The 12,954-nt window shown below is 41.9% G+C and overlaps 1 protein-coding gene across 1 annotated transcript; it reads right to left on the bottom strand.

Moving 5' to 3' along the window:
• Positions 1-310: 310 nt before the first annotated feature.
• dpf2 (double PHD fingers 2) lies at positions 311-11,933 on the bottom strand. Its single transcript, XM_071898142.2, has 11 exons — positions 11,883-11,933; positions 9,775-9,935; positions 9,046-9,153; positions 8,473-8,651; positions 7,812-7,904; positions 7,303-7,384; positions 4,303-4,440; positions 4,046-4,177; positions 3,805-3,917; positions 3,544-3,625; positions 311-3,004 (listed from the first exon to the last, which is right to left on the bottom strand). Exons 1-11 carry the CDS (start codon positions 11,912-11,914, stop codon positions 2,922-2,924), a joined length of 1,203 nt encoding a protein of 400 aa, XP_071754243.1. The 5' UTR covers positions 11,915-11,933; the 3' UTR covers positions 311-2,921.
• Positions 11,934-12,954: the final 1,021 nt, after the last annotated feature.

The following is a 12,954-nucleotide window of genomic DNA, read 5'->3' as shown; positions in this document are numbered from 1 at the left end:
TAAAACCTTAGCTCTGATTGAAAAGTGAACATATTTCAGACATGAAAGAATGTTTCTGTAGTAAAATTAGACTATAAAAGCAATGGCATTGAATACTGTTGCTTCAAATTTAGCACATTATCTCATGCTACAAAAAAGGTTTCAAAATGCTCGTCTCCTCAGTGCGTTCTATATTAAGATCTGTTCTTATCTTTACTATCCCAGCCTCCATCATTAATTTCCGCAAATGGTGCTTCACAGATCCTGACGGTTAACGCTCATATCACCTATACATGTATGAGAAAAAAAACACAACAGCAAGTTAGTGCCTAGTATTTTATTTTCCTGGGAAAAGACAAATTTTGTACAATAAAGAAAACATTCCATCACAATCCAAATTAAAGTGAAAATCCACCCTAAGAGAATTCACCTACTGTGTCACCCTATGATCTTAGGTTAAACAATATTTGTTGTCATGAACAATTCTCTCCCAAAGCAAGAGACCAGATAGCCAAGACCAGAATAAGTTATATATGCACACGGTGACGCTCCCATTGCAGTTAACAGTGAAATCTGCTTTTGCTTCAACGGCAGAACTTCCTTCTTGTTTATGGTTTTCCTCTCAGTCCGACACCAACTGAGAAGGTGATGTAAGATGTGCGGACAACTATTTGACGATGAATTGAAGACTTTATTGGCTCATACAGTGATTGTTTGAGCATTTATGTTCAAATGAGCCTAATGGCATTATAATCCTGGGATTTATGAGGCATGAAAATGTGTTCATTTCCCTATAAAAATCACCCATGATACTGCCACTGTGTACATAATTAGTTTCCCATTCATTATCAATGGAGCAGCTCCAGAATTTGCCTCGTAAAGACATGAAGAGTTTTGGCTCTCTTGTCTGTGGCTTTGAAAAGAGAAGTTTTCATGTTTACAAACCTGGACTGAACTGTCCAGGATCACAGGATTAACTAGAAAGCAACTTCCTTTTAAGTCCCAAAATGTTCCACATCAGTTAAGCAAATATTGATGAATACAAAAGCAACCAAAACAGTAAAATATCCTAATAGCCGCTGTCTCTAAATAACAGTAAGTTTAAAATGTGATGAGAAAATAAACCAAGTTATACTTGTGTAATGCTTTAGTAATTGTTAGTTGGCTATTGAAATAACATGATAGCACGGTTAATTTATATTACACCACTTCCCGACACCTTTGCCAAACCTAACGCTGAGAAAACTACTTAGCATGTGAGAGTGCAGACAACTACTGAGCATGCACTTGTTTGATTGTAGAATATGCAGTCATTAAAGCAGACACTGCATCTGTCATAACTAGTTATCCTTCTGCCTTTGCCCCATCTATCTACAGGATGGATCAACCCTTTAAATACTGTTACTGTTTGAGGTAAAATAACTGCTTGGCAGTTCAGCCAGACTTTTTCATTAAGCCCTGCCACAGAGGGAAACCATTGCATAATAAAACTATGAAAGCAGTGACAAAAAACAGGTGTCTCTCCATAAGACCACACATGTACACATTATACAATCTTTCTAAAATATGGAGTTTCATAAACCATTCACAATTGTCATCATAGGCCCCTATCTGTGATAGCATTTTCTGAGAAAGAAAATTTACAGTATAGCACATTATCTGCCAACAGAGCCTAAAGCGCTCTGCCGGGAGTCCCTGTCATCCCAACATCTGACAAGAGCTCTTATATTGCTTTTACACTCTCCGCAATCGACCAGCTGAGAGGTCGCATAGACATCTAATACATGAAAATAATCTAGCGGTGCATCAACATCAACAGAGTTTGGATGTGGTCAAAGTGTGCATGATCAGCAAACTGCTAGAACACAGCGATGGAGGCTTTATATCCCTTTACCTGGCTGACAATGCAAATAAGAATTTGTGCTTAATTCACTTGACTGGCAAAATAATAATAATTATAATAATAATAATAATAAAGTAGGCCCAGGTCTGTACATTAAGGACAATTTTTCATTTCAGGACCAGCAGCAGGTCTTTTTTGTCACGCTGCAGTTCTACAGGACGAGTGAAGAGCCAGTGAAGACAGTTTTGTCAAAAAGGCTGAAGGAAACATGGGAATCACATGTGTGTGTATCCCTGCCTCGACCTGAGCTCAGTCAGCCTCTAGCAACCCAACCTCACTAAATTCCTTCACCTTTTGGAGCCTTTTTGAGAAGAATGTCAGTACCTATTTTTGGTTTGCGTCTGGGCCGGTGTGTGGCCGGCGGCTGTGGGTGGGATGGAGCATTGTTTACGTACAGTCTCAGAAAATCCCTTTAGTTCTATCAAACTAATCTCTTTTCTGAATATCAGCACTGCTACAATAGAAAATGTGGCTATGGATTATTTTTCCATAATGATGATTATGGGCACTAATAAAAAGACCATAACATGACCATTCTCTTTCCAACTTGCGTACATAATTCACACCATTATATGCCATACAAATATATAAATATTAAAAAATGTCTCTTTTATGATGAGCAAGCGTTGGCATGCTACTTGATTCCATCGAGCTGTGTTTCTGCTCTAGTCGCAAAATCAATACATTGCAGGATAGAGGCAGGATTTTAGCGAGTATGTGCAGGTATGTGTGTAAAAAAAACAAAACAGGATGTGATAATTTGGCTATTTATGCTGTGTATCTGGGTGTAATTGAGTACTGCTCAAATTGGCTGTATGGCAAGTTGAAAATAAAAATCTGTGGGACTGAATGTGAGCTTGGAACTGTGTAACAGTCATATATGAAGCAAATTGAGGCCAGTTTGGTAAGTTGTACTTCCCTTTTCACAATGCATCTTCTCTTCTGCAACACTCCCTCCTAGGTCAGCTTGTCAGGAGAGGTATCGTTCTTGAACCATGCTGCTGCGGGACGGTGGTGAGTGTGTGCAGGTGGGCGGCCATCATGATGGGGGGGCGTTCTGGTTCTGGTATATGGATGCCTTCTCTTTCAAAAGGTCCAAACATAGATGACAGCTCCAGCTCCCTGGTGCCAAAATGACAGAAACCATTATTAGTGTCATCATTGTTTAAGAAAGATCTGTCCTGATGTTGCTGTTGTTAATGTTGGCCTTGGCTAACTACGTTATTTGACCCATGAGATCGTAGCACAAAATAGGTATGGTGGTACCCCACTCATTTGTTTATAAAGGACAGTTGTAATACAAAAGGCTAATTAATTTTCTGAAGATTTAGAACTGTACTGTTACAGTACACAGACGAACTTCAGAGTTGCTGACACACCTTTGTATTAGTCAGGCTTAAGAGGTACTGAGTTGAAATGTTGCACAAGTTAAGCTTACTTGGGTGCAACATTTAGTGTACAGATCTTTTTTTCCTTTGCTCAGAAGTGACTTTATAGAGTTTTTACCCTACACCTGAGATCCAGCTCTCCTTGGGATAGGCATAAACCATTTTCTACGGACTAAAACACTATTTTGTTTTTACTAAAATCTTGTATAAGTCAGGCTTAAGAAGCATTGACCAATAAAACCACATATTTCATATGTCATGCAGCAGACTTACCCTCTGGAGGTTCAGACATGGGGGGGCTGAGGCAGTACATGTGGTAGCCTCTATCACAGTCGTCACAGAACAGAAGCTGATCCTGGAGGAAAGGGACAACAAGCACTTTTTACCCTGCAGACTTCAGCACTCTGTCCAAACCACCACTAAATTTACGCTGAAACATCCCATTGGTGCGCTGATTATGTTTGCATACAATAATATGTACTGAAACCATGAGACTGAGGTGTTTGTGTGACTGGGACTTGCAGGTAAACTCACGTCATTCTCTGAGGTGCCGCACATGTTGCAGCATTTGCACTCTATGCACTGCCAGCGGTAAGTCTTCACAGCAGCCATCATTACTGGAGTGAACTGCAGGCAGGAGGGGTGACCTGCATTGGGGAGAACATATGAAAAAAAAAAAGTTTGTTGCGGTCATTCACACTCATAAGGCCGCATGGATAGATGGGCTTTCTCTCCTGCAGCTGCTCTGTTCGACAGCCGACCGGCTTGTACCCACCTGAGCGTCCACAGTCAGAGCAGGACACCAGCTCTTCTGACTGGCCCGTCTTGTGGTTGGTTTTGGAGTCTCCCAGGCAGAAATCGCAGTAATTATTCGGCAACGCAAGACCGTCTGGGCCTTTCTTGGGAGCTGAGAAGCGAGATGGAAATGAGCAGGAGCGTCCAGTTACTCAAAAGTCCAGCGCAACAACACATGTGACGTCTAATCTGCGACTGTAGGGACTCTCCTCTGACCCACTGCGGCTCCACACTTACTTTTCGGTTCTTCGGGTACGGGCGGGGCCGGCTCGCTGATCTCCATCTCCTCCTTCTCCTCCCCTTCCTCCTCAGCCAGGTGGGAGTGGGCGTAGTGGTAGCTCAGGCCGGGACGGTTCTTGTAGCGCTTCCCACAGACTGCCACCAAAACCATAAAACACAACATGTATGAAAACAAAGAATGCGTGAGTAAATTCCATGTTGCACATACAGTCGGTGGTGAAAGTAATTGAGCGAGAGGTGTGACTGCTTCTTTCTGCTGCTATCATGACATTTTTATTTCTGACCAAAGGAATAAGAATAACAGAAACACTAACATTTCTATTGTCCAGATTATTGTGTTTGTTGGCCATCTTGTATGATAACACAAGAGTTTGTGGGACATTTTCAAGCACTTTGGTGAGCCTAAACTAGCATATTCCTATATTTTGCTAATGAATAGATTGTTTTATATATGCATAAGCCTGGTCTATTCAAACATTTCACACTGACAGAGGGGAAAAGTATATCACATCATTCCAGTTACCAGTAAAGAACGTGCAAGTATTTTTTTGTTATGTATAATAGGCAGATCGATTAAAAACACCAATTAGCTGCAGTGATGGAAAGGGACATCCATAAATATAAAAATCCAGATCTAAAATCTTCTTTTCTATGCAAAGCAGCTTTGTGAGCAGATCTTGAAAGAGATTTCAAAGCCCATAAAGCGCCATGTAACTTGACTTTATATGATCAAATGATATCATTCCTGCATCTGTGCAATGTCTTTTCTCTACCTCTAAACTTTGGTATGGCGATAATACTCTCAGAGTCCAATGGGGGTGAAGTGATAATATGTGAGACAGCGGGGAAATCTCCACTTAAGAACACAATAAGATGCTGTGATCTCCTACATTTTATGGAAGAGCAAGATCGCCACAATGACATGATATACTTGGCACTGAAAATGCTGACTCTTAGAAAGCTGAAGAAAAAAATGCTGGATGTTTCTATGCGATGAAACAAAGTTTTGAGACATGCGTTCTATGGCAGCCATGCATCAGAAAGAACAGAAAACATCAGCCATTGATAGTGCTACACTGTAGTTTGTCAGTGAGATGTGACTGAGGAACTGCAGAGGTGCCATTTTTACAGCATCGGGGTTTCGGCTTCTCCTTCAACTTAAGACAGCTGCTTGACGAGCGTTAGCTAAGCAGTAATTTTCCCATTAATAAGAAACGCTGAAAGCAGCTAAGAAATGGTGAATTTTTGCCTCCCTCCTTTTACAGTCCTTTTTTTTTCAAATCAGAAATAGAAATTTCATTTGAGGTAAAAGGACCAGTTTCACTTCACTCCACCGTCTAAGTGTATATGCAGATCTCTGTATATTTCAATTAAAATTGCTTTCACAGCACCTTCCTAATATATGTAAATGGCAGCTGTAAGTTCCACTAATTAGAATAAATATTCTATAAAACATCAATAGAGCCTGAAGTGTACTAAGTGTGTCTAAGGAGGATTCATGGACGTCAGAATGAAGAGAGGACAAAGATCCCACTGTGTTGCCGCTGTCACAGGGCGAGTCTGAGGTTTATCATGAGATGAGCCACTTCCTCTTTCACTTCCACACTTTTCCTTTCTCTCTCACTCAAACAGAGACGCAGTCATTCACTCTCATTTTCACTTCCTCAACGGCTAACATCCTGTTTCTTCAACGGTTAACTGAACTCTCTGGGTCAGCGCTCTGTTCAGACGGTCTTCTAAAGAGGCGGCTAGTCACATGCGAGGCGACGGCGTACAGCGGCAGCCGGATTCATACTCTGGAAGGTGAAGACATTGCTCCCGCGCACACGCACTCATACATGTGGGATTCCCACAGCGCAGACAAATGTCAAAAACTGGTTCAAAACCAAAGCAGAGGCACCATTTCGCTCTAAAACATGGGGAGTGGAATAAGACTGGACAGGATGCAGAGGTGTTGAGGAGGAATAAAGAATAAAAAGAAGCAAGGAAATAAACAGTAATGCAGTCAAATTACACATTCAATTGCGAGACAAAAGACAAAGTAGGCAACAGTAGGGTCCAGCAGCCTCTAGTTAATCTACATCTGTAAGGAGTTTAGGGTCAGACTGGCAAAGGAAAAGAAAACTAGCCTAACCCAAAGCTGATCATTAGTTTAGTTAGGGATTATAATAATGTGGTGTTGACTTCTTCTAAAGCTGGTTGATCAAATTTCAATAAATGGCCAATTGATTGAAGTTATAATAGTGCAGACTAACACATTAATCTATGAGCTGATCTACACGGAGAGCAATTCTACTTGTTAACACACAGACAGAAAAACAAAACAGGCAGTGAAGACAAAAAAGACAGGCAGACTGGAGTAAAAAGGAATGAGAGAAATATACCTCTTTCAGACGGTTTTGAAATATGCTTTTGTTTGATAGTGTCTGAAAGAGAGAAGAGAGAGAGAAGGAGACGAGAGAGCACAGACAGAGACTCAGAGAAACAGGCTCATAGACCCACAGAGACTCGGTCGGGCGGCATCAGCCTACCCCAGAATTGCAGCTGAAAGTGAAAATGATTCACACAGAGGAGAATAACATTAAGCAATACAGACAGGTAGTTTGAAAACACACCGAAGAAGTGGAAGAAACATTTCCCCGCCCATGGAAAACTATGCAACGCAGAGTCAAAGTTAAAGAAATGTATGATATCAGAATGACAGACACAAGAAAATACAGCAGATTTCAGATTGAGAAAGTCTTAACAAATGGGCACAGAAGAAGAGCAGAAAGAGGAGGAGATATAGGAGGAGAAGATGATGGAGGGTGAAAGGAGAAGAAGCAAAAGAAGGTGACAAAGAATGACTTGGGCGAAGTCTTGCTTGATTAGTTGCTTCTTAGACTACCAAGATGGTGGACACTGCAGCGCTTTAGACAGAGCTTGCTACTAACTTCTGCAGCGACCCCCTGACCCCAGTTCAGTTCACATGCTGCTTCCCCCCCCCTCTGGACTCACTGTCACAGGCGTACGGCTTGTCTCTGTCCTCCAGCGCCGCCGTGTCCAGCTTCTTCCTGCTGCTGCTGCTCACTCCTCGACCCTGGAGACCGAGACGGAGACGTCAGGAGAGTCGACAGGCAAACTGGGATGTCCTCTTAAAATGGATTCACGTTTGCGATGGGACGATATATCGAAATTCAATATATCGCGATACAAAAATGTGACAATACGTATCGTGGGGCAGAAAAAATGAATCGCGATATTAGCTCCATTTTATTCTGCTGTAGGAATCACAAATGAAACGGCTCGCCCATCACAATTTCACAAGCTTTCCATCGAAATTATATTATTATTTGCACTTTTGTAATAACATTTTTAAATTGTTATTTACATTCTAGCAAGCTGTGTTGTGGCTCAGAAATTAACATAATTCTGCACAGTCATACTAAAACCCCCTATCGCATATCGAACCGGATCGCTAAAGATTAGCATATCGTCCCGTCCCTAGTTACCACGGCCTGCCTTACCTTCCCCTTTCCTTTGCCTCTTCTTTTAGGCGTGTCTTCCTCGTAGTCTTCATCATCCAGGTCATCCAGGAAGTCGTCTGGCTCTAGGATTCTCTGTGTTGACAGGGGAGAGGAGGAGTTGAGGCAGATAAATGTCAGCTGTCAAATGTCAGCGGAAAATGAAGTTGTTTTTCTCATCCCACGCTGCTACAACCCCTCCAACCCCCTCTGGGGTATGATGTTATTATTATGCTGAATTCTCTCAATAGGAACATGATGAGGCCTGTTTGTTCATTATCTCGCCCAGCAGCGGTGGGAGGTTGTGCGCTCCACCACTTTCCTTTCAGGTGGTATTTGATGCATAACATGTAATCGTAATCCACACATTATGATTGAATGTATTTGATTTGTTTAACTGTCTTTTATTTGATTAATAATGTTTTTAGAATGTTTAGCAACTCTCTAAGAAGTGGAATTTCACTGAATTTAATGGAATTCAATTCTGTTTCCAGTCATTCCAATTCAATTCCAATTCTGTTTTCTTAGAGCTGGGTGACATTCCAATTCCAATTCCAATTCCAACTCCAGGAATTGACTTGGAATTCACCATGCATTCTCAGTTCAATTCATGAAAGTCCCCAACCCTGTTTTACACCAAGCTCTAATGCTGGAAACAGCAAACCTTTCTAATCCTGGCTGCAGGGTTCAGGCCGGTGGTTACGTCGCTCAGGTTGGGCTCTTCTTCTGCGCCTCGGATCTCTGCGGAGCCTCGCTTGTCCAGCGAGTCCCCCTTCAGCAGAGCCTCCAGACTGCTGCCGTCTGATGACACCAGCGCGTCTTTCTTCAAGTTTAAATCTAGCTCTAGGAATAAATAACACAAATGAGTTGTATGCAACTTGAACAACAAAACATACAGCAATACATTCCATTCCAAAACCGCTATTTATACAACGCATAGTTCTGGTCCTCATTCCGATTGGCTCAGTCATGTTCGAAACCCTTGTGAAACGCCCCATTAACACACACCTGTGACCGCATATTGTTAATTCAAATATTAACGCGCTGACTGAAAATCACCACTCATACCAGAACTGGAACTATTTTGCTTTTTGGATGAGCAGCAAATATGATCATTATTTAAGAAAAGACATATCAAACATTTGCGTTCTTTTTTCATGATAACGGTGCATTACTCTTATTGCTTAAATGTGGACATGGTAGAGTGGTGAAGGAGCAGAGCTAAGTCCTGCGGTACCTGGCTTCACAGGAGGGAAGATGAGGCGCGGGTCCTCTGGAGGGTGAGCTCTCCGTTTCTTCCTCCACCTCCTGGATGGGTAGGTGTAGAGCTGCCCTGGAGCCATGCCTGAGGCACGGCAGAAAAAGCCTTATTACCACTCCTGTACATGATACTACAGTCAGCTGAAGGGAGAGCTTGACAGTCTTTTTGACACATTGACAGGAAAAGTCTACATTTATCCTTCAGTTTCCTTAAAACGGCACTAAGAGGCACAGCTAGTTGTAAACCTGCTTATATTACACTGATCTGCTGTTTGGTACACTGAAAAAAGAAAGCCTGGTATGTTGTATATAAATGATTTTGCTCATTTGAGCCTTTCCCAAGTGTTGACTCTATACAAAATTTCGCCCTTAGGCCTTCTTGTCATGTCATTTCATAGAGGTTTTCTCCAATTCAGGAAAGAAAAAGCTAAAATAGATCATGCTATATTTATCCCCTCATTGTGCAAATGGTGTGATGTGAGCTTGTTGTTTCTTTACTCTGTTTTTAGATTATCTTTAAAGATTCTGTTTCACTAGATACCACAAAATGGAGAGGCAAAAAAGATGGAAGAGAGAAGCGGCAACATGAAAGATGCTGACAATGCCACCAAGCCATTTTAAGACAATTGAATATCAAACGTAGCAACTCTACAGGTTCTGTGTGTGTGTGTGTGTGTGTGTGTGTGTGTGTGTGTGTGTGTATCACCTGGCCCCCTGTGTCTCTTCTCCATCCAGATGTAGCAGTTGCTCTGAGCCACACCGGTCTGAGAGTCGAGGAAGGGCATTCGAACGCTTCTCTCAGCACAAAGCCTGGCATTGTAGTTGTGGCATTGCTCCATGGCATCTCTGTAGTACTGCTCTCCCAACCTGAGGGAAACAAAACCCTCATAAGGCTACCTTCTACTTATCAATGAAATCTTACCATGCAGAACTTCTGCATAGCTCTTCTCCTGGTGAAGTGGGCTTGTTTTTATTATAGTTTGAAGCTTAAAAATCACCCTGGCCAAATCAAAACCAACGGAATTGAGACTTTCTATAACTTGGTTTAAACCCCTTCGTCTTTCTCTGTTGTGCTGGCACCCTGGAAAAGTAGCTCAATAGACAATGTCACTGAACGCCAGACTCATTAGTGAGAGTGGAACAGCAGGCGCTCTTTTGTTGGTACATCAACAGCAACAAGCTTGGTGGAGAGCACAGTCACAAGTCTGCTGTGTTTTCAACATAAATACACTGGAATACTGCAGTTTGCCTTTTTACCGTCAACAGTGTTCAGTAAAGCCAAGTGCTGCGGTCTGGAGGTGAGAGAGGCAGACAGGCAGGCTCGTGACAGAAAGGTATAGAGTTCAAATCCCAGACTGGCAGGGAAAATCTGAGAGTGAAAGTGAATAAGCACCGCCCTGTCATTCAACAACTGCTGCTGCTGTCAAGGTGCCCTTGAGCAAAGCACTGAACCACCCACTGCTCCAGTGCACTCTGGGTCAGGGGTGAACAGAGGAAGACTGTAGCTGTACTGGGTAGGCCCCAGGTGTGCATAAGTATAGTTGTATAAATGTGCAGCTGGGTGATGCAGAAAAAGAGCATGCTGATTCAGCTTTCACATGATACATTTTTTTTTTTTTTCAGTAAATGTTTTGATTGTTTACAAGGGAGATGGGAGAGAGCAGGGGATGACATGCAACAAGATCACAGGTGCACCTTAGCCAACTGAGCCACCAGGGTGCCCCTTCCCAGGATAAAGGTTCAAAAAAGACAGACTTGAAACTTTTACAATTGTTGCAGACTGTGCTAACAGAGAATGCTGTACACTAAACGACGGGTCTTACAAGATGTATTATAAACAAACCGTTAGAGAAGTTTAAAGCAACACTATTAAACAAATCTCTAAGACAAGGGAAATAAGTGAGCTGTAAGTAGAAGACATGATGCAACCAGACTGTAGACCTCATGTATATGTAAGCACTGGTTTGTTGCTGTAACGGATGGCACGATTTGATATCAGATAGGATAGCCTAAGGTGTAAAGCTGAGTTTTTAAGATGTTTAAAAGTAATAATCTCTGTCGAGAGGTTGGCAGTTCAGGCTATCACCGGTTACCATGGTAACTAGGAATTTAACTAAAGTGTTATGCCCGAAATTACCGTAAAACACTTAAAGTATACCCTTTAAGAGCCTCTACTGAAATTCCTACACAAATACGGAAGACATCGGAAATGTAAGCATGTAACCAACCAGGCACCGGTCGTTGGAAACAGTAGTGTTTGCCTTATGATTCCTAAGGTTTAAGAGTTACAAAGGTGTTGTTACAAGTGTAATAACCCTAAGATCGAGAATGGAAAGGCTGATCTTTAAGGTCAATCTTCCATTCATTCTTTACAAGTTGGGCAACCGCCAGCAGTCTAGACTGCGCTGCCGTTGGCCAGAATGAGAATCTCCTTAGCCTGTTAGCGAGCAAGCCAACTAGCTACTGTAAGTTACTTGACTAGCATGGTAGCCGCTTGGCTACAAAGAAGCCACAAGTTCCTATAATATATATTCAAATACATTTATGATCAAGTCGACGCATGTTCTATTACACAGGCTTATAATTCAGACATCAGAAACGTCATCTGCGTGTGTGTGCTAACTGTTACACTTCCATTCCAGGATATGGACAGACATGACGCTCCGACAGCGTTTGCTAACGTTACTAAGTCAGTGTCGAGGTTGGTAAGCTAGCTAGCGACACGGTCAGTCGCTGTGTGTGACCGCTATTTAGACCTGACTGCGGTGTGTCACTGCCTGCTGTGTAACGTATGTAGAAAAGTCGAACACTTACAGTTTGACAACATTCTCAACAACAGCTGCCATCTTGCTTTATTACACGGGGAAAGTCGCTGACGGGTGCTGTGTGCCATCAACGTGGACTTGCAGGCAGAAGGGGAAGCGAGGGGACAACCAGCGCCCCCCGGTGAAACACCGAGCACATTATATCATTTATCATAAATTAAAGTTACATTTTTTTTTGTTTTATTAAGCAAGTCTACAAACTATAATCCGCAACAAATTTCACTTCTGTAAAGTCTTGTTATGTTATCGTTAGCAGCTTGTATATAGGATCAATTAAAGAAAGTTTGTAACAGATTGTAGAATATAATCTGCAAAGTGCGACATCACTGTGACATGACATGATGACATGATGTATTTTTGGAACCAGTTTACCAGAAGAGTAAAAAGGGTGGAGACAGGATGAAGTTCAAACTAGAGCCTTCAGTGTTGGTTGGTGTTATTTCCGACCAAAACCACATGAATGCAAAACAAGTCGTATTTATGCCTCCCAAACTCATAAGGAATTTATGAGAATGACTTGAAGGCAGCAATTGCCCACTAAACCAAGAACAGGATTTACACACACTGACAGGATTTAGGCTACACACACTGACACTCATGCATCTTCCTAATGGCACAAAAAAAATCTGCATAAGAGCACACACTTGAAGAAGAGCTATTGTGACTATAACTTCTTGTAGAATAAAATATTTAATTTATATTCCTATACAGAGGATGGGCCTCAGTCACAGAGTCATATTGAGGTGTGTGGAGTTTGAAGTTGTTCTGCAGCCCAAGACTTGATCCCTTGGTTTGTACACTGAGATAAAATCAGCATCATGTATCACACAATGAACGCAAGTGTATTTTTATTTTTTATATCTTATTAGCCGAGATTCCAAGGCTTACTAGCTGCAAGTGTCTTGCATAACAAACCTTTTGACTGACTTCCCTTAAAAGATGCCAAGCAATAACGAGTAAACTGACATTTATGCTTGGTTCATAATGTCAGGAAACAGAAACAGGCTACATTTAAAGCGCTTGCCAATCTACCTACAAGTCAGCTGCCAGGGCAAAGTTAG

Source organism: Centroberyx gerrardi, chromosome 11 (genome assembly GCF_048128805.1).
Source record: "Centroberyx gerrardi isolate f3 chromosome 11, fCenGer3.hap1.cur.20231027, whole genome shotgun sequence".
NCBI lineage: Eukaryota > Metazoa > Chordata > Actinopteri > Beryciformes > Berycidae > Centroberyx > Centroberyx gerrardi.
Note: the sequence above shows the minus strand (reverse complement) of the source record. Positions and strands in the feature narration are given on the sequence as shown.

Coding starts and splice junctions, on each gene's coding strand:
- dpf2 (XM_071898142.2), bottom strand. CDS start 11,914: ATGGCAGCTGTTGTTGAGAATGTTGTCAAACT. Junction 8,652..9,045: donor CTTCCCTCCTGTGAAGCCAG/GTACCGCAGGAC, acceptor ATTTATTCCTAG/AGCTAGATTTAAACTTGAAG. Junction 3,005..3,543: donor CATGTCTGAACCTCCAGAGG/GTAAGTCTGCTG, acceptor TTTTGGCACCAG/GGAGCTGGAGCTGTCATCTA.